Genomic DNA, 25,858 nt, shown 5'->3' on the forward strand with positions numbered 1-25,858 from the left:
CGTGGAGTAGCTTATAAACAGTCCTGGAGGCTGGAAGTTCTGAGATTTATTTCTCACAGTTCTAGAGGTTGAAAATCTGAGATTAGGGTGCCAGCATGGTCGGGTAAGGACTCTTTTCTGGGTTGCAGACTACCAACTTCTTGCTGTGTCCTCACATGGTGAAAGGGGCTAGGGATCTCCCTGGAGCCTCTTTTATAAGGTACTAATTCCATTCATGAGGGCTCCACCTTCATGGTCTAAGCACCTCCCAAAGGCTCCATCTTATAATACCATTACTTTTGAGGGTTAGGATTTCAACATATGAATTTTGGGGGGACACAAGCATATAGACCATAGCAACATTCCTCTAGATAGGATCTTACAGAAGCAGTTCATAGACTGAATATGGCCCCCAGATGTGTTTTGTTTGCCTTACCCCTTATTTTTAGAAATTAAACCTACTACTGAAAATCAGAATATCTCACATTCATCATCCAGATGGTCAGCTTCTCTTAAAAAATTAGATCTGGAAACCTAGCTCAAGTTCTAACAAGGCAACAGTGAAATACAGTTTCCTTTTGTGGAAAGAGTATGATTTCATTACTTTACCACGGTTTCCAACATAGCCTGTCTCTCCCCAACATTAAGCATGGTGTCAGTTCTCAATTTTTATCATACTTACACCATGGGTTTTCTTTGTAACAATATAGAAATATTTTTCTGTGCCCACATCTCTATCTAGAATGGAAAGTCCAATCAGTGTAAAAATAGACATTGTATTTCATGTGCTACAAGAAAACAGAGAATACCTATATTTTTGTTGAAATGTAAAAATTTTCTACCTAATTCTTATGAAAACCTTTAACCCCTTTGCTACTTTTCCATTATTTTTCTAGCTTCTGTGGACATTTAACTCTATGCCTTGTGCTGGACTCTCAACAATCCAAAATTTTAAAAAAACAATCTTACTTAAAGCTCACTACACAGACTCCTTAAGTAATTCGGTGTCCTTGAGTCAGGTACGCTGAGTATTGCACTAAGGAGGCACTAGCAGTAAATCATCCAGGTGTCTAAGACCATGAGTTTGGACAGTATTGTTTAAACATCTGAAACCTAAACAACCTGCATAAGTTGTTGAAAAAAAAAGACTTTCTGTATGAATTAAGATCAGGTACTGGATTGTGATCTCTCCACTTAAGCACATAATGTAGCTGACTATTCTGTTCCTTGGCATTTCTTTAAGTGAAAAAATGCATTTTATTGTTTTGAATTTTTTGCATGTTAACATTTCTGAAATCAGAGTTTATCTGACAATCAATGTATACATTTGATGTGGCAATATTTTCTTTTTAAATTTCTAAATAATTGTTATTAAATTGATAACCAACTAAGCAAACAGGAAATTAAATAATACTCATTGTCTTAATATATACACTTAAAGATCCTAAATAGTAAGAAAAAAATGCTAAAGAATTCAGGCATAACAGCAGCTAGAGAAAGGAAACAGTTTTGGAAAGGCAATCTTTCAGATCACTTCAAATCAGTTATGTTGGTGGTTACCTACTTCTAAGTGAGGCTGTTCTTAGTGTGTTGTCATTGGCCATATTTTTAACGCCAAACTATTTTGTCTTCCCTAATATACTGCAAGAGTTTGAATTACCTTCTTTGTGTAGCCAAATTACATTTGAACTACATGAAGAGATTCAGATACTCACATAAGTAAAACCTGGGCAGAGAATCAATTTGTTGCCGAAGTCTTTAGTCATTTATCTATTTTGTCTGTATATGTATATGCATATATCTTTATATATAAACACATATGTGGATGCAACTTCAAATATAAATGATATTTGAATTCTCTGGTGGCTTCATACTTAGTTCATATAGTTGAAACTTTGATTTTCCACTTAAGAAATTATATAGAATATACACCTCATACCTGCCTTGTGCTGGATCTCTTGCCTCTTAAGTTCCTATGATTTGGCAGGGGTGGAGAGATAATTATTGAAGTACATATAGAGTCCGTTAAATTAGGGTGAAATTAGGTTGAATTAAGATCATGTTCATGAACTCTGATAGAAATGGTCAGGAGCAGGATGAAAGGCCTTATTTTGTGCTTGAAGATTTAAATGTAGTTCTATGGAAAATATATCAAAGACAATTTGAAGTCTAACTAAACCACCTGAGTCACCATTGGTAGGAATAGGATTCTATCCTTGGGTCTGCTCTAAGACCATTTAACATAAAAGATCACATATACACAAAAACGGGGAAATGGGACATTTCTTTTTTAAGTTCATGAAGTTATACCCTTTATAGAAAAGAAAACTGAAGCAAGCAGCTATATATATCTATATGTCTATATGTATATGTTTCCATTTAACTGATGTGACATGAAAACTGTGATGTATACACCCCCATTTCCTTGTCATCTCTGGTATGGTGCTATAGTTGGACACCTATCTTGATTTAACTCTATCAGAATTTATTCACTCAGCAAACATTTATTGAGAACTTTTATATGGAAGATACTCCATAAGTGCTAGAAATGCAAATATGAATAAAAGACTCCCTATTATTGTTTTTGATTAAGTGGGAAAAAAATCAGAGGGCAGGCCTTCTTAATAAAGTTTAGAATATGCAATTATAGAGCTAAAAGCCCTTTTGTTCTCCTCTGTTGGACACTGTATTCCATTGTCACCTATTCCTACTCTCATTAAACCTCTTATAAGCCATTTCCCCTTAGACTACAATAGTTATCATTATCCTTATTTATATATAAGGAAAATGAAGCAAGGAAATTTTGCAACCTGCCCAAGATCACATAGTTAATGAAGTTGCAGAGCTGAGACTAGAATTTCCTGGATCTTGCACCCAGGATCATACTGTTCATGTGGTTATTTGCAGTCTCAGAAGTAGTTTTAAAAAATACAGACAATAGCTGAATATATGACAGTCATGATTAAAGAAATCAGTAAGTTGCCTTAATAAATGATGGGATTTTTAGGTCTTTTGTAATTCACTCTTCTCAACAACTTATGACCTGTAGTTAGAATTTCTGATCTCTCCTGGGCTCTCTTGATTTTTATTCCCTAATGCTTCCAGAGGTCTGAGAAGGGCATAACCAAAAGCAATTCATCATGTTTGGCCAGCAGAGATCCATATTTCCCTGGGGCAAAGCAATGAACCTTTGAGTTTCAAACTGCTTGGGATATTGAGTCCAAGCATTCAGATTACAAACATAAAACTAAAAGAAACTAGTAGTTCTGGAAAATGCATTCTCAGCCTTAATTCTATCCATACTTTCTCAGCAAGAAACAGTGGTACCATAACACATACAGGAACAGTTCATCTCTCTCCCCTCTCTTGGGACTAGGAAAACACAGTAGGAATGAATGACCAATTAAAGCAATATAATCTGTATGTGGAAGGAAGAGGAGACTGTGTATTTAGTAAAGGCCATTTCTAATGTGGCTCTGGAAGCTGTGCCAGATCTTTAATGGATACCTTGGCTGCGTGAAAACAGCAGGAAGCTATATTGCACTTCAGATGCTACCATTTAGGTGGCCCCCTGCTACTGGTTCTGCTGACAAGCAAGTTGTACACATAGAAGGAAGGGCAATTTTTCAGGGAGCTCTGACTTCTGCTGGTATCGCATTCTTTTTAAAGCTTTTTCTACTCACTGAAAAAAAAAAGCCTCTGATTGAGCAAGGGCTGAGGCCCTGCTAAGAGAATATTTACCTTCCTATGTAAGTAACTCACCTGCCTTCCAAGAAGTTTTTCCTGTGTTTGATTTGCAGGCAGCTCAAGTGACTGAGAAATTAAAGGCCAGATTGGTTTTAAGGGTCAAAAGAAGGAGGAAATCTCTGAGAGGCCCAGTTGGAAGGCATATTTTACTGTAATTTGATGCCATGTACACTCATCAGTGTGGTCTGAGTTCTCTTCTAGGCATCTGAACACATCAAAAACCTTTCTTCATATTTTTTTCTTTGTTTCTCTCTGCTGAATTTTGAATAATTTCCTCATAGTTATCTTCTTCTTCACTAATTCTCTCTTTAGTTGTGACTAACTGCCATTAAACCCATTCATTGGGTTTTTAATTTTATTTATATTTTTAGAAATTCTTTTTGGTTCCTTTTCAAATCTTCTTAGTCATTCTATATAGTTTCTTGTTCACAGTATATATTTTAAGATTAAAAAAATATTCAAATGTCATAAATATGTTTATCAGGGAGACTATCTCTGATAATTCCATCATCCAGAGTACTCTTGAGTCAGTTTCTTCTATTATTTCTTCTGGTGCTTGCCTCTGATGCCTTGTTTCTTTTGTGTTTTGTACTTTGTTTATGAGCTGCTCATTTTCCTTAAGACTTTTAATTGTGAAAATCCTTTGAGATCTGGGGTAGAGATGTGTTCTTCCAGAAAGGATTTACATTTACTTCTGTGAGTCTAGGCTCTCTTAATTATATTCTCAGTTTGTGGGCTTTCAGATGACGGTGTGCAATTGGGCTGTAAACCTGAGAGAAGCCAGTTTGTGGTTCTAAAATCTTATCCACCATTTTTAACCAGTGCTCTCTAGGCAGTTTCAAGGTTTGACAGAGTTAGTTTTCTTGTAGTTTTCTGCAGAGTGGGTTATTTCTGGCCTACCCTTTCCCTGAAGATATAACCCTTTAGAATCTCAGTTGTAAGAAGACAGATTTCTGCCTTGGACAGGTTTGGGCTTTGGATACTAGTTTCCATACAAAATGGAACCATGAAAACTGAAGTTCCAATTCACTTTTTGGGGAAAAGATCTCAGAATAAATGCTGTCCAACCTCCTGTGCTTATTTGACTGGCTTCTTCCATCACTAAATCTCTGCTTTGAGATGGATATAATTCTGTGTATCCTGCCACATTACTGCAAATATAAATCTTAATTAAAAACACTCTACGAAAGAGATTTTGACTCAACACACAGCTATTTTTATAATTTCCTTTTCTTTGGCTGAGGTGGAATGCCTTGTTATTCTTTTCTTCATGTAATACCAGCTTTGTTACCTCCACTCCTGGAGATGAAAATATATTAAAGTTTCACCAGAAAACACATAGAGACTGTCTGCATGTTTAGGCACTTACCTGAATGCAGAGACATGAATTGACTTGTCATCTAATTCCTGGCAAATATATGGCTGAGATAATGGCTTTCTTGAGAAAGAGAAGAAGATTGATTGTCTTCAAGGGCCCTAACACCACCCACTTCTCTAGATTATCTGTGCTCTATTACTCTCAGCTTAGAACATTAGACAGCAGTATATCTAGACTGGATTATCTTAATTGCTATAGGAAAATTTTCACTGAATTCTGATTGAATAGTACCCCAATTTCTATGGAGCAATACTGTAACTAATGGTTATATATAAAAATTAAAGTATTGTACTTATAAATAAAATCCAAAATCCCCTTGAGGCTTTCAAAGTTCTGCATTACTGGCTTCTACCAACATTTCCTAACTTTCATGTGCTGGTTTCCCTCCAGTTCACAGTTCTCCAGTCACACTGAATTTCTTTCAGTTTCTAGCTCAGGGCCTCCATGTGTGTTGAGCCTTCTTAGACATTCCTTCCTTCTCTTCTACTGGAACATTTCTAGTCATTGTCTGGTCTCACCATAAATGTCTTTTGCTCAGAGAGGTCTTTCCTGCCCACTGATTATAAAATAACTTTAAAGTTATTAATACTTGGCATTTTATAGAATTTATCCCATACTGCAGTTGTAGCTGATTGTGGTTGTTTAATGACTTTCTTTCCCAGTGACCTGTGTAAGCTCCTAGAGGCCAGAGAATGTGTCTGGTTTTTTACTGGTATTTCAATAAATACTCAAATTTACAAATAACAGCATAGCATAAAATCTTCTCAACTTCATCTGCTCTAAAATGAAGATTATAATTAACTTCCACATTTTCTAATGGAAGTCAAAAGAAAATGTTGGCATAAGAAGTAGATCCTGGGCTCCCCTGGTGGCGCAGTGGTTGGGAGTCCACCTGCCGATACGGGGGACGTGGGTTCATGCCCTGGTCCAGGAGGATCCCGCGTGCCGCAGAGCAGCTGGGCCCATGAGCCGTGGCCGCTGAGCCTGCGTGTCCGGAGCCTGTGCTCCACGGCAGGAGGGGCCACAGCAGTGGGAGGCCTGCGTACCGCAAAAAAAAAAAAAAGTGGATCCTAAAGTAGACATACAAATACTCACTATATACCATGCCACGAACTCCACCACCAACAGTAACAAATTCATATGTGTGCTTCAATAAAATTCCAAGTGAGTCATGTCATAGACCTAGTTTTTGTTTTGTTTTGTTTTGTTTTTAAGTAATTGAAACAATCAATGAGAAAATATAAAGGTCTCTCAGAGAACAATTTGAGCTCATAACAGAAGGATGAGTTAGAATTGGCTACATGAAGTAAGAGGAGAAAACTCAGCAAACACAGTGGAGAGAAGGAATAGGAGTTCCAAAAACTTAAAGAAGTCCACATGTAACTGGAATGCAGGCAGTGAATAGAAGATTTGTGTGAGATGTTGCTGACTAAATGGTCAAGGATCATATAAGCCTTATAGGTCATTGTTATGGACTGAATGTTTGTGTCTCCCTAAAATCCATATTTGGAAGCCCTAACCCCCAGTGTGACTGTTTTTGGAGATTGGGCCTGTGGGGTTATCAAGGTTAAGTCAGGTCATAAGGGTGGGGCCCTAATGTAATAAGGCTGGTGTCCTTATAAGAGGAGAAAGAAGATAGCAGAGCTTGTTATGTCTCTGCCATGTGAGGAGGACACACAAGGAAGTAGATGTCTATAAGTCAGGAAGAGAGCCCTTACCAGAAAACAAACCCTGCTGGGCCTTGGTCTTAGAATCTCCAGCCTCCAGAACTGTATGAGAATAAAATTCTGTTTTTAAGTCATGCAATCCATGGTATTTTTTCATGGCAGCCAAAGCAGACTGGGATAGTCATATCAAAGATGTAAGTCTTTATCTTACAAGTAATAAGAAACTATTGAGTGGTACTGTGTCCTGACCTAAAACAATTTGGCCTTTCACCATTGTCAGGTTCTTTTGGTAAATATTTGTATTCACTAATAGTTTGAGTAGGTTGTTCACATGGATGGTATTATTATGAAAGAAATTCTTCAATTTAATACTATCAGATATATGGAATTGAATAGAAAGAAGCCATGAGAACATAAATTCAGGCACTATCCTTAGACACTTTGGCATACTTCTTACATTAAAACAAGGCTGATGATATTCTTTTTAAATGCAGGAGCAGCCAACCGGATTGTTTAATTACATGGTAGAGTTCTGCATGCAGTAGATAAACTCAGGACCAATAGAACTCTAGAACTAAAGGGCTGTTCCCAGTTTATCAGGCTACTATGCTTGCAAGATTTTCATTAATGCAAGAGTATTAGCCCTAATATAACATTTCTAGTGAACCATGTATCTTGAATACAACTCATATTATCAGTGAAAAATTGTTTCTAACATTCTTTATGCTAATTAAACCCTCTGATATATATTTCTATGGTTATATGTCAGGTGCATATGTAACCATTCCTGAATGGTGCATTTCTGATTAGTGTACTTCAAATGCTAACTAACAACCCCTAAACTGTAAACGAGGTTAATTTATTCACATGTATATCATACTATTTGTATTTAAACATTTTAAAAGCAAATCATCTGAGAACATAACAGAGATTTGTCAGTGTGGATGTGATACAGTCATGTTTCTGCTTTTAGATCCCTGGTGAAGGAGGGTTCAACATATATAAACCACTAAATGTGATATGGACATTAACAGAATGAAAGATGAAAGTCATATGATCATCTTAGTAGATGCAGAAAAAGCATTTGACAAAATTCAAAATCATGATAAAAACTCTCAAAAAGTTGGGTATAGAAAGAATGTACCTCAACATAATAAAGGCCATATATGACAAGCCCACAGCTAACATCATACTCAATGGTGAAAAGCTGAAAGTTTTTTCTCTGTGATCAGGAACAATGCAAGGGTGCACACTCTTGCCACTTTTATTCAACATAGTATTGGAAGTCCTAGCCAGAGCAATCAGGCAAGAAAAATAAATAAGTAAATAAAAGGCATGCAAGTTGGAAAGAAGTAAAAGTGTCTCTGTTTCCAGATGACATGATACTTCACATAGAAAATCCTATAGAATCCACCAAAAAAATTTTCAGTAAAGTTGCAGGATATAAAATCAACATGCAAAAATCAGTTGCATTTCTATACATTAATAATGAACTATCTGAAAAAGAAATAAAACGATCACATTTACAATATCATTAAAGACAATAAAATACCTAGGAATGAATTTAACCAAGGAGGTGAAAGACCAGTACACTGAAAACTATGGCATCGATGAAAGAAATTGAGGAAGACACAAATAAATGGAAAGATATCACATGTTTGTGAATTGGAAGAACTTATATTGTAAAAATGTCCATACTACCAAAGTGATCTATATAGTCTATGCAATCCTTACCAAATTCCAGTGACATTTTTCAAAGAAATAGAAAAATAATCTTAACATTCTTATGAAACCATAGGGACCATAATTAGCCAAAGCAATCTTGAGAAAGAAGAACAAAACTGGAAGCATCACAAGTACTTATTTCAAACTATATTACAAAGCTGTAGTAATCAAAACAGTATGTACTGGCATTAAAAACAGTCACATAGATCAATGGAACTGAGTAGAGAGGCCAGAAATAAATCCACATGTATGTGGTCATCTAATTTTGACAAGGGCACCAAAAACACACATTGGGGAAATGATAGTCTCTTCAATAAATGGTATTGGGGAAACTGGATATCTACACACTAAAGAATTAAACTAGACCTCTATCTTGCACCACTCATAAAAGTTAACTTGAAAGGGATTACAGACTTAAATGTAAAACCTGAAATCATAAAACACCTATAAGAAAACATATGGAAGAAGCTCCTAGTTCTTGGTCTTGGCAATGTGTTTTTAAAATTTGACACCAAACCACAGGCAGCAAAAACAAGAATAAGCAAGTAGAACTACATCAAAGTGAAAAGATTCTGCACAGCAAAAGAAACAACCAACAAAATGAAAAGGCTACCTATGGAATGGGAGAAAATATTTGCAAACCATATTTCTGATAAGGGGTTAATATACAAAATATATAAAGAACTTTTACAACTCAGTAGTAAACAAACAAACAAACAAATAATCCAATTAGAAAATGGGAAAAGGACCTGAATAGACATTTCTCCAAAGAAGATATGCAGATGGTCAATAGGTACATGAAAAGGTGTTCAACATCACTAATCATCAGGAAAATGAAAATCAAAACCACAATGAAATAGCACCTCACACCTGTTAGGATGGCTACTGTCAAAAAGACAACAGATACCAAGTGTTGTAGAAGATGTGGAGAAAAGGGAATACTTGTGCACTGTTGGTGGGAATATAAATTGGGGTAGCCATTATGGAAAACAGTATGGAGGTTCCTCAAAAAAATAAAAATAAAACTAACACATGATCCAGTAATCCCATTTCTGGGTACATATCCAAAGGAAACAAAATTAGTATCTCAAAGAGATATCTACTCCCCCACGTTTTTTGCAGCATTATTCACAGTAGCCAAGATATGGAAACAAATTAATACATAAATAAAATGTGGCATGTATATCTATACTATATCTATGTGTGTATGTATCTATCTATGCATAATGGAATATTATTCAGCCATAACAAAGAATGAAATCTTGCCATTTGGGACAACATGGATAAACCTAGGGGGCATTATGCTGAGGGAAATAAATCAGACAAAGAAAGACAGATTCTCTGTGATCTCACTTATAAGTGGAATCAAAAAAAAAAACAAACCACACACACAAAAAAAACACCTGATCTCGTAGAAACAGAGTAGATTGGTGGTTGTCAGGGACAGGGGGTGGGGGAGATGGGGAGATGTGTGTTAAAGGGTGCAAATTTCCAGTTACAAGTTCTGAAACTCTAATTGATAGTTTGTTATACATATTAACAATATTGTACTGTAAACTTGAAATTTACTAAGAAAGTAGATCTTAAATACCCTCATCTCTCTCTCTCTCTCTCTCTCTCTCTGTCTCTCTCTCTCATACACACACACACACACACACACACACACACACACGATAACTATGTGAGGTGATGGATTAGCAAACTTTATTGTTGTAATCATTTCACAAAGTATACATACATCAGATCACCACATTATACACCTCAAATTTACATGATGTCATATGTCAGTTATACCTCAGTAAAGCTAGGGAGGAAACAAAGACGCAAAATCCCAAGCAAACAGAAAGAGATCACTTATGAGCAGTTGGGAGAATAGACGGGGGATGGCAGAGAAGTTGTGGGAATGCCATTTAAGGAAAGCATGTGAAGAAAAGTTGAGCTATGATAGGTACACTTTAGATAGAAAGAAATTAATGGATTTGAGATGTCTTTAGGGTGAAAATTTCTTTGAGAAGAAAAACAAAATTGATAAACCACTAGCCAGATGAATCAAAAAAAAAGTAAGAAGACTCAAATTAATAGAATTGGAAGTGAAAAAGAAGTAACAACTGAAACTGCAGAAATACAGAGGATCATGAGAGACTACTACGAGCAACTATATGCCAATAAAGTGGACAGCCTGGAAGAAATGGACAAATTCTTAGAAAAGCACAACCTTCTGAGACTGAACTAGGAAGACATAGAAAATATAAACAGACCAATTACATGCACTGAAATTGAAACTGTGATTAAAAATCTTCCAACAAACAAAGACCAGGACCAGAAGGCTTCACAGGTGAATTCTATTAAACATTTAGAGAAGAGCTAACACCTCTCCTTCTCAAACACTTCCAAAATGGGAGGAACACTCCCAAACTCATTCTATGAGGCCACCATCACCCTGATACCAAAACCAGACAAAGGTGTCACACAAAAAAGAAAACTACAGGCCAATATTACTGATAAACGTAGATGCAAAAATCCTCAACAAAATACTAGCAAACAGACTCCAACAGCAATTAAAAGGATCAAAAAATCCCATGATCAAGTGGGGTTTATCCCAGGAATGCAAGGATTTGTCAAATATATGCACATCAATCAATGTGATACACCATATTAACAAATTAAAGGAGAAAAACCATATGATCATCTCAATAGATGCAGAAAAAGCATTCGACAAAATTAAACACCCATTTATGATAAAAACCCTGCAGAAAGTAGGCATAGAGGGAACTTACCTCAACATAATAAAGGCCATATATGACTAACCCACAGCTAACATCATTCTCAATGGTGAAAAACTGAAACTATTTCCACTAAGATCAGGAACAAGACAAGGTTGCCCACTCTCACCAGTGTTATTCAACATAGTTTGGGAAGTTTTAGCCACAGAAATCAGAGAAGTAAAAAAAATAAAAGGAATCCAATCGGAAAAGAAGAAGTAAAACTGTCACTGTTTTCAGATGACATGATACTATACATAGAGAATCCTAAAGATGCTACCAGAAAGCTAATAGAGCTCATCGATGAATTTGGTAAAGTAGCAGGACACAAAATTAATACACAGGAATCTCTTGCATTCCTATACTCTAATGATGAAAAATCTGAAAGAGAAATTAAGGAAACGCTCCCATTTACCATTGCAACAAAAAGAATAAAATACCTAGGAATAAACATACCTAAGGGGACAAAAGACCTGTATGCAGAAAACTATAAGACACGGATGAAAAAAATTAAAGATGATACAAACAAATGGAGAGATATACCATGTTCTTGGACTGGACGAATCAACATTGTGAAAATGACCATACTATCCAAAGCAATCTACAGATTCAGTGCAATCCCTATCAAACTACCACTGGCATTTTTCACAGAACTCTTTTAACAAAAAATTTCACAATTTGTATGGAAACGCAAAAGATCCAGAATAGCCAAAGCAATCTTGAGAAAGAAAAATGGAGCTGGAGGAATCAGGCTCCTGTACTTCAGACTATACTACAAAGCTACAGTAATCAAGACAGTATGGTACTGGCACAAAAACAGAAATATAGATCTTTGGAACAGGATAGAAAGCCCAGTGATAAACCCATGCACCTGTGGTCCCCTTATCTTTGATGAAGAAGGCAAGAGTATACAGTGGAGAAAAGACTGCCTCTTCAATAAGTGGTGCCGGGAAAACTGGACATCTACATATAAAAGAATGAAATTAGAACACTCCCTAACACCATACATAAAAATAAACTCAAAATGGATTAAAGACATAAATGTAAGGCCAGACACTATAAAACTCTCAGAGGAAAGCATAGGCAGAACACTGTATGACATAAATCACAGCAAGATCCTTTTTGACCCACCTCCTAGAGAAATGGAAATAAAGACAAAATAAACAAATGGGACCTAATGAAACTCAAAAACTTTTGCACAGCAAAGGAAACCATAAACAAGATGAAAAGGCAACCCTCAGAATGGGAGAAAATATTTGCAAATGAAGCACCTGACAAAGGACTAATCTCTAAAATTTATAAGCAGCTCGTGCAGCTCAATATCAAAAAAACAAACAACCCAATCCAAGAATGGGCAGAGGACCTAAAGAGGCATTTCTCCAAAGTAGATATACAGATTGCCAACAAACACATGAAAGGATGCTCAGCATCACTAACCATTAGAGAAATGCAAACCAAAACTACAATGAGGTATCACCTCACACTGTCAGAATGGCCATCATCAAAAAGTCTACAAACAGGGCTTCCCTGGTGGCGCAGTGGTTGAGAGTCCGCCTGCCGATGCAGGGGACGCGGGTTCGTGCCCCGGTCTGGGAGGATCCCACATGCCGCGGAGCGGCTGGGCCCGTGAGCCATGGCCGCTGGGCCTGCGCGTCCGGAGCCTGTCCTCCGCAACGGGAAGAGGCCACAACAGTGAGAGGCCCGCGTAACGCATAAAAAAAAAAAAAAAAGTCTACAAACAATAAATGCTGGAGAGGGTGTAGATAAAAGGGAGCCCTCTTGCACTGTTGGTGGGAATGTAAATTGATGCAGCCACTATGGAGATCAGTATGGAGGTTCCTTAAAAAACTAAAAATAGAACTACCATATGACCCAGCAACCCCACTACTGGGCATATACCCAGAGAAAACCATAATTCAAAAGGAGTCATGTGCCACAGTGTTCGTTGCAGCTCTATTTACAATAGCCAGGACATTGAAGCAACCTAAGTGTCCATCGACAGATGAATAGGTAAAGAAGATGTGGCACGTATATACAATGGAATAGTTCTCAGCCATAAAAAGAAAAGAAATTGAGTTATTTGTAATGAGGTGGATAGACCTAGAGACTGTCGTACAGAGTGAAGTCAGAAAGAAAAACAATTACCATATGCTAACACATATATATGGAATTAAAAAAAAAAGTTTCGGAAGAACCTAGGGGTAGGACAGGAATAAAGACGCAGATGTAGAGAATGGACTTGAGGACCCGGGGAGAAGGAAGGGTAAGCTGGGATGAAGTGCGAGAGTGGCATGGACTTACATACAGTACCAAATATAAAATAGATAGCCCAGGGAGATCAGCTCGGTGCTTTGTGTCCACCTAGAGGGGTGGGGTAGGGAGGGTGGGAGGGAGACACAAGAGGGAGGAGATATGGGGATATATGTATATGTATAGCTGATTCGCTTTGTTATACAGCAGACAGTAACACACCATTGTAAAGCAATTTTACTCCAATAAAGATGTTAAAAATAAAATTAAAGTAAATAAATAAAAGAAGCCAATGGATATATTAAATGTTTCAAGGGAGTTGAAAGTATCACAAAGAATTTTTGAGCTTAACTTTCTCAACTACATGTGTGGAAGTGATGTGTAGTGGTTTGGGGAACATTGGTAAAGACCAGGTTTGAGAGTGGAGGGGCATCAAATTATCTTTGAATTATGTTTGAATTATTTTGGAATTTGAATTATCTTGGGAGAGATGTTAAGAAGGCAGTTTAATGTATTGCCCAGGATCTAAGAAGAGGGTTTATATGTGGAGACGTAATTTGGGAGTCGTCTAATTGCCCTTTGATGATAACGTTTATTAGCATGCCTAGGAATACCGAGAGAGAGAGAGAGAGAGAGAGAGAGAGAGAGAGAGAGAGAGAGAGAGCATATAAAGTGAAAATCAAACCTATGTCTTAGCCTTGAAGAACTCCTTCACTAAGGACCTGTTACAGAAAGATGAGTTTGTAAAGAAGAAATAGCCATAGAAACAGAAATAGAAAACTAAGGGAATATTATAGAAGCTAATTGAAGAGAAGGTATCCAGAGGAAAAGTGCATCATTGGTATTATTATAGTGGAAAATTCAAGAAAAGTGACTTAATATGTCCATTTTAGGGACAGAGGGGCCATTATTTATCTTTGTAATATCTATTTATGTTGAATGATGAGGTGGAAACTGGATGGGGTGCAAGAAAAAAAAATGGAAACTCAGGAATTTTCCAAGGTTCATTAATTGTTGTTTGAAACTAGATCCCATTTTCCATGGAATAGTGTCCTTCTACACATTCTCACGTTGTGTACAGTTCACATAATATAAATTGCTCTTTTGGCTTAAGGTATTTTTGTTGTTGTTGTTCTGGAACTATTTTCTCCAGTTAAATAAATGAATGTTTTATGTAGGGAATCCCCAGAATCATCTACCTGCTGGGTGTATGTTGTATCAATATTTTGGGACTTTCCCAATATTTTGGCAAATACCATTTGTAGGCTCTTACATAATATGTGACATTGATTATAAGGCATACTTAAAGGAAACATTTTCACAATTTAGCTTAAATCCAGTCCTGGAGAGAGCATGTGCTTCTGAAGCATGGCTCTGGTTTATTTTCCCAGTATTAATTCCAAGATTTTCTTAGTTATTCCTAGTTATTCTCTCTGGCTCTTTAATATAAATTATAAAGTTATAGGTGAAACTGCAAAATCATGAACTATGAAGTAAAAGCAGGGAATTGCTTCACTTTGGATATTATTAATTCAAAACACAATTAGATTCTAACAATCTTAACTCATTATTTTGTATCTACCCAGTCTTATAAATTATCTACATTTGTTCTCAAAGAAGTCTCTCAGGCTTATCTGCTATTATTTCTTAGTAACGTTAACAACACATTTTTATGATGATTATAATATGATGTTCAATCTACAATTCAATTAATGTGATAAAATACATTATATAAGAAGCCCACAGATCCACCATCAGCTATCGTTCTAAGCTGCATAAATTGTATGTGTAATCAAAATTATGGCCTATTTGCATGTAAATCTCACTTCTCCCTTAACAAATGTTCAAATGGTTAAATTATGCCAATTTAGTTTAAGCATACCCTTTTAGTCTATGAAATTTTAGACTCCATTAGATTAAAGAAACTGAAAGTAACCTCTTTGAAACCAGAATTCTAATTGGAAATTTTAAGACTTCAAAACAAGAATCTGTTCTGAATTTCTGTTGTATGTGTTTAGATGGGTAACCTCCTTCAGGCTTGGTTCTTCTTTAGCCTTTTTCCCTCAGGAATTTAAAAGAAAAACTAAAATGAAATATCAGTTCACTAAAGCAGGCACCCTGCCCCAAGGTTTGGCAAAGTGCATCCTGTCTCACTGTTTTTTCTGAGGATCTACAAAGAAAAAAATCAGTTTACTAAAGTCAGCCCCTCTGGCCAAAGTCTTTCTCACTTCCAAATAATGAATTCTAAATGGAAAAGAAAAAAAAAGTAGAATGCCAACACCTTGTTAAGAGTTTTCAAGAAGTTTCCAAAATTTTATGAAAGTGAAAAGAAAAAAATAAATTATACTGAAAGACAGAACTGGTCTGGTAAAACAACTTGCAAAGTGATCACAGTTACTACTTCAGGGCTGTGAAGTGCTCTTCTCATCAAATGGAATTTCTCTGCAAATGCTCCATAAGTTGCCCAGGTGATGGCAAAACAAAAGCCTTACTCATAAAGGTTTTATTTACAGATATATTTTGAACAGAGTTTAGGAGGGCAGAGATAGTCCAAGTAGGAAATTTAAAAATCTGGAGTTTTCGGAAACAACAGGGAAAGTATTATTTTGCAGCACTAAGTATTCCAATCCAATGTGGATTTGATCAGAATTAACTTCTGGAGTAGACCCCTACTAGCCTAATTTCTGGTTAGCACCTGAAAACAATTTTCATGAAAAATAGAAACACTTGGAAAATGTGTCTTTCAAAATTAAAATGTCTTTGATATCTAAAAGTTAAATATTTTATTTTTTTCTTTTTATGACTATATCAGTGACATACTTAAAGACAAGAATGGCTTGTACATTTTCATTTCAAGGTTGGATGAAAGTTTCAAATTATGCAACGAGGGGTCACTGATGCAACTCTAATGGCCACTGAAGAATCATACAGTCTTTCTGCTCATAGAGCGTTTAATGAATAAAGGTAGATGTGGAGAGGAGAAAAACATCTGCACAAATACTAAAACTGCAAAAGTTAGACTCACATAATGAAGGCAAGAGTTAATTGCTGTGGGTATTGTTATGATACCCTAGGCTTACCACACACTCTGTACTCCCTGAGTCATATGTTACAAGTCCCCACAAGGAAGTGATTTAGTTTGTGAAATGCCTCCTGGAACTATTAAACAATTTAAAATGAGTACAATGGTGTAACAGCCTTGAGACCACAGAGACATCCTTTGGTATTCCCCAAAATGTGTTCTGGAAAACACAAATATGGAGATATGCTCCAGAGGGAAAAAAGCATGGCATGCTCAGCTAAGTTTGGAAAGCACCACATGGTATCCCTCTCAGAGAATCGCTGTATGCATTAGCACCATAGAGATTTGGGAAATACTTCCGTAAAAAAGAATTTGACTTTGTTACCTGCAAATTTCTCAAACTTACATGACACAGAAGCCCTTTTTATAAATAACACCCGCTAGCATCAAACAGAACTACTGAAATAGGCACGTGTTTGGGGAAATACTGATAGAAGGTTACTTCATGATTTGGAATCAGTGTCAAGCCAGTTAAGCTGAAAGATAAATTATGTATTCCAGTCACTGGAATGGAATATTCTTTTTTTAAAGTTAATAAAATAAATTCTCACATTCCAGTTTATATGTCAAGTTCTGAGAGTTCCAGTGGCCCGAGGTGGATCCTCAGAGGCTCTCACCTTTGTGTGTGTGTGCAAAAGAATTGTGGTCTGGCTCTGCAAAACAAAGGATTGGATGCAGAAATATAATGACTGCAGAAATAAGGGACTGGCACATTTTAAGATCTTGACTGGGTGAACTGTACAAGTGCTTACTATTACTCACTAACATCTGCATTATTCCCCTGCAAACTCTTCCCCACTCCAGAGTAATGTCTCAGCTGCAAATTTGACCCCATAACTCACGTTCCTAATGTCTTTCAATGGCTCCATATCATTTTCTGGATAAACTTTTCAAAGTTTCTAGAATTTATTATAACCACGATCTCTTTCTTTTCCAAGATTAAGTTGGAGAAATGCTATGCATTTATCCAGATGTTTTGATTTGCCAGATCCACTGAAATAGACTCTTCTAGCTGGACATGACTATATCACAACCTACAAGCCATGGAATGTAGTTAATATAAAATCTTTTGGGGGCTTCCCTGGTGGCGCAGTGGTTGAGAGTCCGCCTGCCGATGCAGGGGACACAGGTTCGTGCCCCGGTCCGGGAGGATCCCACATGCCGCGGAGCGGCTGGGCCCGTGAGCCATGGCCGCTGGGCTTGTGCGTCCGGAGCCTGTGCTCCACAACGGGAGAGGCCACAACAGTGAGAGGCCCGCGCACAGCAAAAAAAAAAAAAAATCTTTTGGGAGTAAGCACAGCAGCCCACTTTCTAACACTTAATACATTGCTTGAAATAACAAGGATTTGTTATTCAGTCCTTGTAATTTCCAATATTTGAAATGGCCTGTAATGTAAAAATAACATGGGCTCTAAGGAAATTTGCTGGGCCTACTAAAGTTTAATAGAGAACAAAATAAAGTTTAATAGAGAACAGTCATGCCTTTGACGTGCAGTGTGGCATGGAGAAAAGCTCCCAATGTGTCTGTTATTGTTTTGTTCTCTTACACATAGCTATCAGAAAGGGAAAAAGTGAGTATAGTTGAGAGCACTTTGTGACTAAAAAAATATAATGGGATTCATGAGTGAACCACATTAATGTAATTAGGTTCATGAAAGGAATTGCCTGAATGAACACTGTGGTTATTCCCAGGATGGACATTATTGAATACCTTCAGCATTCTATATAGGATAGAAACAGTCTGTTCATGGTGGCCATGGGAAGCAGTACCTGAGGGAGAGTACATACCTTATATCCCTTCACTCTTCAAGCAACATGTGCCATTTAAGGACATTGATTCGCGAGTTGTCCACTCTGTCATTTCTCCCTCCTGGCATAATAATCCACCGCTGTAATCTGCCTGTTTATTTGTTGAGGTAACATCCGTTATGTCACTTTTTAGGCTTAATAAAGTGACATAATCTACAGCCTTAATCAAATGGCTGTACCGTCCATTGATTCATTGACTCAGGAGATGATACCATCACATCTGAAACAGAACAATTTTTCAGCATTTCCACCAGCAGCATTGCTTGTGCAGGGTTCCTAGATTTCCTGTTACAAAAAGGCTGAAGGCTTAAGTAATCCTGATGGGAGACACTGCTCCATGTACACTTAATCCCTCCTTGAGCAACCTGCTTTTCTGAGAAATACATAAATGAACGGAAGACACTGCAGGTTAGGTGCATTTCATTTCAAGAAGATTGCCTTTTTACTGTTTCTTGTTTTCTGTTGTTCTGAAACTGTCAAAGAAGAGTAGAAATAAAAGGTGGAAATAAAGATGTTACAGTTGAGTAATGGAGTCTAGGAGCCTTAGCTTTGAAAGTGTATCATTCGTTATACAGCAGAACACCAGTGTTACTAGTGCTTTCAATGTTTTTAAATGCCGCCAAATGTTTTTGTTGACTAACTTATTCCCAGGGGGTCCCTATAACTCTTTCAGGTTACTCGGGTACTGCTTTCTAAATTACCATGGTGGTGAATTCAATTACTACTGTACTCTTTCAGTGGCCTAAAAGAATAAATGGTCTTCCTAAAATGTTTTTCTCTTTGAAAGGTCTAGAGTATTAGAGCTGGATAGGACCTTAGAGATTATCTGATTCAGTGTTCCATAAACTTGTCTGATGACAAGACTCTCCTAAGAACTTGTTTAAAAAAATATAGATTCTCAGGCTACTCCCCTGGATACTCTGTTACAATACATTTGACATGGAGCCCAGGAATCTACATTTTGTAACAAAGAGTCCAAATAACTCTTAGGATCAGGCAGGTTTGGGAAAAGCTAAATTAGTTCCACTTTTTTAATTTTATGGTTGAGGAAGCAGATGCCTAGATAAAGTGATTCATCTAAGTTATACTGCACAAAAAATTTGAAAAATTGAGATTAGTTCAGGAAAAAAAATATTGTTGGGCAACCTTCATGCATCCCATAGTAGGGAATGTATTTTCTTAGAATTTAAGCCTTCTGTATTGAATAGAACAATGCTATTTAGAAGATTGTGGGAGAAGTGATGAGACACTTTGTTCTGTATATGACAGTGGAATTCTCTGTACACAACAGGGAATGATTTTGCTCCACAAGTGACATTTGGCAATGTCTGGAGATAGATTTTTGGTGTCACAACTAAAGAGAAAGAAGTACTACTGGTATGTAGTGTATAGAGGAAGGGATGCTACTAAACCCCCTGCAATGCACAGGACATCCACCCACAACAAAGAATTGCTTGGACCACAATATCAATAGTGTCCAGGTTGGGAAAGCTCGGTATTGATTGCTTCTTGAGCATTATCTCCCTGTGAGATACTTAACAGTACTATCTGAACACATTTGAGGAGTAGGACACAGTTTCCAATTTTCTTCCTGAAATTAGATAGAAAGCCTTATATCATAGCTAAGCAGGTCATTTATTGATCCATGTTAGACTATACTTAGACTGGATGAAATTTTTTTTTCCCTCCTTAGGACCATACAGTAAATCTTTTAAGGATTCCTCCTCTTTCTTCTACTCACGTATCTAGACCTGTCATTCCTAGCACACCTCAATTACGTCTCCTTTGACCTTTCTGCATTCTGTATCTAAATCACCCAAACTCTAATTCCCTGGGATCAGCTAAAAGCTACAGTGTCAATGTCTGCTGATTTTTAACAGAAATTGAGACAGAGTTTTGGTCATAATCTTACTGCAGAGGCTAAGTGAATAGAATACACAATTTACTTAGAGTAACTTATTTTCCAAATCAGTATGATTTTCTTTTCCTAATATTTCTCAATTCTGTCTCCTCTCTGTCTGTTATCAGTACTTAATTCAGATCCTCATCATCTTTTTAATAAACCATTGAAATAAACACTTAATTTTTTCCTCCAGATTTTTTCCCACCTTAGCCTTTTCCTGATTAAACCAATCAGTAATTTCTCCTCACCTATAAGAATGTTTCTCAAATGTGGATTACATATGCCATCTTTTTTTTTTGAATTTTATTTTATTTATTTTTTTATACAGCAGGTTCTTACTAGTTATCCATTTTATATACATCAGTGTATACATGTCAATCCCAATCGCCCAATTCATCCCACCACCACCACCCCGCTTTACCCCCTTGGTGTCCGTATGTTTGTTCTCTACATCTATGTCTCTATTTCTGCCCTGCAAACTGGTTCATCTGTACCATTTTTCTAGGTTCCACATATATGCGTTAATATATGATATTTGTTTTTCTCTTTCTGACTTACTTCACTCTGTATGACAGTCTCTAGATCCATCCACGTCTCTACAAATGATTCAATTTCGTTCCTTTTTATGGCTGAGTAATATTCCATTGTATATATGTGCCACATCTTCTTTATCCATTCATCTGTTGATGGGCATTTAGGTTGCTTCCATGTCCTGGCGACTGTAAATAGTGCTGCAATGAACATTGGGGTGCATGTGTCTTTTTGAATTATGGTTTTCTCTGGGTATACATATGGCATCTTTTTTTTTTTTTTTTTTTTTTTTTTTTTTTTTTTTTTTTTTTTTTTTTTTTTTTTTTATGCGTTACGCGGGCCTCTCACTGTTGTGGCCTCTCCCGTTGCGGAGGACAGGCTCCGGACGCGCAGGCTCAGCGGCCATGGCTCACGGGCCCAGCCGCTCCGCGGCATGTGGGATCTTCCCAGACCGGGGCACGAACCCGTGTCCCCTGCATCGGCAGGCGGACTCTCAACCACTGCGCCACCAGGGAAGCCCTATGGCATCTTTTTAAAGAGGAAACATTATTTCATCTCAACTTGTATCATCTTAAATTATTTGATTATAAAATCACTTATATATGTGTAAACATAAAATCAAATTCATCCTCTTTATGCTTAAAGCTTAACACAACTATGAAACCAAAACAAATTTTCAAATTAAAAATGAATCAAACTATTCAACAAAGAATAGTTGAATATTATTTTCTTGTATTTCTTTATATTACTGTGAAGGGAAAAATCACAGAATTAAGAATTCTCTTTGTTAACTCACATAAAAGGCTTTGAGTTTGAGCATGGTTTTCTCAACAACAGGAAACACTGACAGAATCGAGTCCAGATGCCACAGCAAGGCGTATGAAGTCCTCAGTGTCCGTTGTGGTCCTTTTCTCATCCCTCCAGGCTCATCTATGGGCATTTGCTGCTTCAGCACTTATTACTTAGTGTTACTGAGCTCATCAGGCTGCCCTGCCCCCATACTATTTCAGCTGTCTGTGCTTTCGCTTGTGTTACTTTGTCTACGTTTTTTTTCCCACCAGTTTTGTGTTTTATGTTTCTTAATCATCCTTCAAGATCTAACCTAGGTGTCATTTCCTGTAAAACCATTCCTAGAACCCCAGGTTGAAATGTACCTCTCCTCTGTGGATTAAGGGCACCCTGTGCTCTTCTGTAGCCTTGTCTCCTCCCTTATAACAGTGCTCTGTCTATCCCCTCCCTGTACCATGAGCTACCATAAGAGTAGGGGTGGTACCAATAGCTCCCAGACCAGGCCCTGCCATGCCAGTAGTCACTCCATAAATATATAGTAAACTGAAGTGAAACATTTTCAATTAAAGACCCATCTCTGGTAACCACATTGCTTTTTGTTTCTTTGTATGTTTGTTTGTTTCCAATGCTTGGAATTGAATATACTTTAAGAAAACATGACATAGTTGAAAAATGCACTGGATTTAGAATCATAGGACTTGAGTTCACATCTTGTCATTTGTTCTTGTGTGTAAAATGGAGATAATCACCATCTCACATTCTTTTTGCAGATGTGCAAAATTCTGGCATGATGTTTGGCAAACAAGCATATATAATAAATATTAGTTTCCTTCCTGCATTATGCTTTACTTCTTTTTATGGACTTTAGTGATTTAAAATTATTATTACCAGTGAAGCTTCAAATCTGTATACCTCCCTATCACCATTAGATTGAGGTCCGGTATTAATTATTTTTTCTGAACTGAGCTTCAGCATTGCTGTATAAAGTAGATGAGACAATCAGTCTTTCCTTTTCATCCTCATAGGCTACTTCGCTCCCTTTAACTATTTATATTTATTCAGAACATATTTCTTTTCTTTTATTGCCACAGGCATGAGAGAACCTCTGCTTTGTTCTTATTAGAGAAATCTGTGTTCTTCCTTCTCTTTGTAGGTTGTTTTCATCAGAAAGCATCCACTTTGAGAAGCATTTTCTTTACCTGGATTATATTATTGAATTTACCTTTTTTATGCTTTCATATGGTTATTAGAATCTATAGCTTCAGTTCTTTGGGTAATAGGCTTAAGGCTCCTAGATAACACAAAATTTATTGTAGAAGTAAGTCATGTGGAGTTCAGCAAGATAGAAAATTTCTCTAATCAGTAGGTTCCTAGCTCTTACATGTGTTTTATAAACAAAAATAGATCAAAGGTACTACAGAAGGCATTCCTAATAAAAAATTCTTAATAATGGATACATTGGTACAAGCAAATTCAGACTTAGATGGCAAAGAAAATGTTCACAGATATGGGAATAGCCAGAGGATGAACTAATCTACAAAGGGTGCCATCATTGTCACTAGAGACAAAGTATTTGAACTTCAACTTAACATTGAAAGGATAGGAATAATGAAACCAATTTGTCATAAAGCAGCAGGCATGAGTTGATGATCCACAAGAGATCCCTATTATCACAGATTATTCTCTGGTTCTGTGCCTTCCTAAAGACTGAAAGCTATGTGTGGCACAAGTGCTTTTGTATTGGATTAAGGCTGCACCTGTCATACTCTGATCCATTTCACTTTCAACCAATTCTCTGAATTCAGTTCAAATTAAACCTGTAGTGCCTTTTGGTGAAGAGATTCATGACTAACAGGAAAAAACTTTGAATGTTTGGAACCTTAGAGGAAATGCACTTGGTTCTGTTTTAGCCCTGTTTGTCACAATCACGAAAAGTACCACTTTACCATCTGGTAGGAAATAAAAGAGAACCTTAGGGTCTGGTTTTCTAAGTTGGGAATAAAATCATTTGCGTTAGCAAATCTCAGTGAGCAGTTATAAGTTTACAAGTACTGACCTCAGGCCCTTTTGTATCCATGTTGCCTGCATTTGGGCCACAGTTAACATATGTCATTGCTAGAGACTGAGCACTGTTTGCTACCTTGCACTGAGAAGAGACATTGAAGAAAAGAACTCCTCCATGTGTTTCTGCTTCTATATCTCTTGTTCAGTATAATTATCTGTTAAAAAAAAGAATTATTAGGGCTATTATGGACATGTACATCTGATTTCATGATTTTTTTGGCTTGTTCTCAGTTGGTTTTAACTTCTTATGAGGATACCAACGTCCATTTATATTTCAGATTAGCTCAAAAATGTTCTTTCTTTGCTTTTGTGTCAGCTATTGTGTATGCAAAATTACATCTTTTGATCTTGAAGATTTTGCAGACTATTGGAGGAGAATGTAAAGATAATTCCTCAAGAGAATGACAAGACAAGCCACAGGCTGGAAGAAAACATTTGCAAAAGACATATATGATAAAGGACTGTAATTAGGTTCATTGATTGTAACAAATGTGCTACTCTGGTACAGAATGGAGAAGGCATGCATGTATGGAGTCAGGAATTATATGGAGACTCTGTGCTTTCCATTCAATATTGTTGTGAACCTAAAACTACTCTAAAAAAATTGTTTTTAAAAATGATAAAGCGAATGCATCATGTCACATGGTGTGAAAGAAGGGTTATAAAAGTGTAGAAGCTCAGAGAAGAGTTGGCTTATTCAGCCTAGGGAGGTTTCGAAAGGACTTCACAGAAACGGTGGCTTTTAGACTGGGATTTAAAAGGCAAGTAGAATTTCATCTGTAGGAAAGTTCAAGGCAAGAAGTACTGGTAGAAATGAGAAATGGGGAGGAGGTTAAAAGGAATGGAGAAAAGGAGCAAGAAGAAGAGGAGGTGGTGTGACATACCCTGTGAATGCCTTGTAATTCTGACTGAAACCAGAGTTTATAGTAGACATAGGCAGGTCACTGGAGTAGTGGGGCATGTTGGCATTTTAGACATTTTATCAGCTGGACATTGTTGTCTCAGTTTGCCATTGAATTTTCCTTTTTTATGCTTTCATATGGTTATTAGAATCTATAGCTTCAGTTCTTTGGGTAATAGGCTTAAGGCTCCTAGATAACACAAAATTTATTGTAGAAGTAAGTCATGTGGAGTTCAGCAAGATGGAAAATTTCTCTATTCAGTGGGTTAACTAACTGCACAAGTTCACATAGCTAATCAGTGGCAGAGCTAAGACTCAACTCCAGACATCATGATGTCAAAACTTACCTGCCTGGCCACACTGCAAGACGTAGTGTGGGTGAAACCTTCAAAGTGAGAAGAATTAAACGTAGGTCAGATGTCATCGCCTATCTTTTGTTTTTGCAGGTTTCTTTGCAAGGAAATAGACCAGCAGCTTCAATCAACTGCAGTTCTGTCATACCTCCATGATGTTTCCCTTGGTCAGAAATGCACTAAGTAGCCTCAGGATTCGAAGCATTCAGCAAATTAGGGCAAGACAGAGCCACTCAAAACACTCACCAGATTTTCACGACAAATATGGTCATATTATACTAGCCGGTGGAACCACTTTCTGTGTTGTTGTGTGGGTGTTTACAGCCACACAGGTTGGAATAGAATGGAACCCCTCCCCTGTTGGCAGAGCCACCCCAAAAGAGTGGAATGATGAGTAAGCATCACAGTTACTGTAATACAGAAGTGTCTCAAAGTCAGCTTGTCATTTAAATACTCTGCTGTGCATTGAAATATAGCATAATCGAAGAAATAAAATGCATTTGAAAACATTAAAAAGTTGTTGAAAATAGTGATTATAGTGCCTGAAAGCAAGGCAGTAGCAGTGGGTATAGATTACAGGGGATTATGAATAATAAATATTTGAAAGTAGAATTAATGAAGCATGCATTTTTCTGGCTTAATGATTTATGCTAGGTATCTTTCAGTGGACATACACACATAGGTACTTAACAAATTAATTTAATTGTTTGGCAAATCCTATTGAATCTTTCTTAAAAACATATTCATAATTGACCATTTTTCACATCCTTTATCTTTCCTTCCCTGATCTGAACCACCATACTTTTGCTGGGATTATTATAAAAACTCTCTAGCCAGTCTCCTTTCCTTTACACTTGATGATCGTCAAGCCTGCCCTGAACCCCCCCCCCACCGCAGTCACACACAATCTTTTTTAAG

General features: G+C 37.0%; 1 protein-coding gene across 1 annotated transcript in view; it reads left to right on the forward strand.

The window, feature by feature from the left end:
- The window catches only part of COX7B2 (cytochrome c oxidase subunit 7B2), an 83,845-nt gene extending 58,399 nt beyond the window's left edge, over nt 1-25,446 (forward strand). Inside the window, exon 2 of the mRNA XM_065878186.1 lies at nt 25,034-25,446. Coding sequence (XP_065734258.1) covers nt 25,093-25,338 — 246 coding nt within the window. The 5' untranslated portion in view covers nt 25,034-25,092 and the 3' untranslated portion in view covers nt 25,339-25,446. The remainder of the gene's footprint in view (nt 1-25,033) is intronic.
- The last annotated feature ends 412 nt before the right edge of the window (nt 25,447-25,858 follow it).

This window comes from Phocoena phocoena, chromosome 5, assembly GCF_963924675.1.
Source record: "Phocoena phocoena chromosome 5, mPhoPho1.1, whole genome shotgun sequence".
Taxonomy (NCBI): domain Eukaryota; kingdom Metazoa; phylum Chordata; class Mammalia; order Artiodactyla; family Phocoenidae; genus Phocoena; species Phocoena phocoena.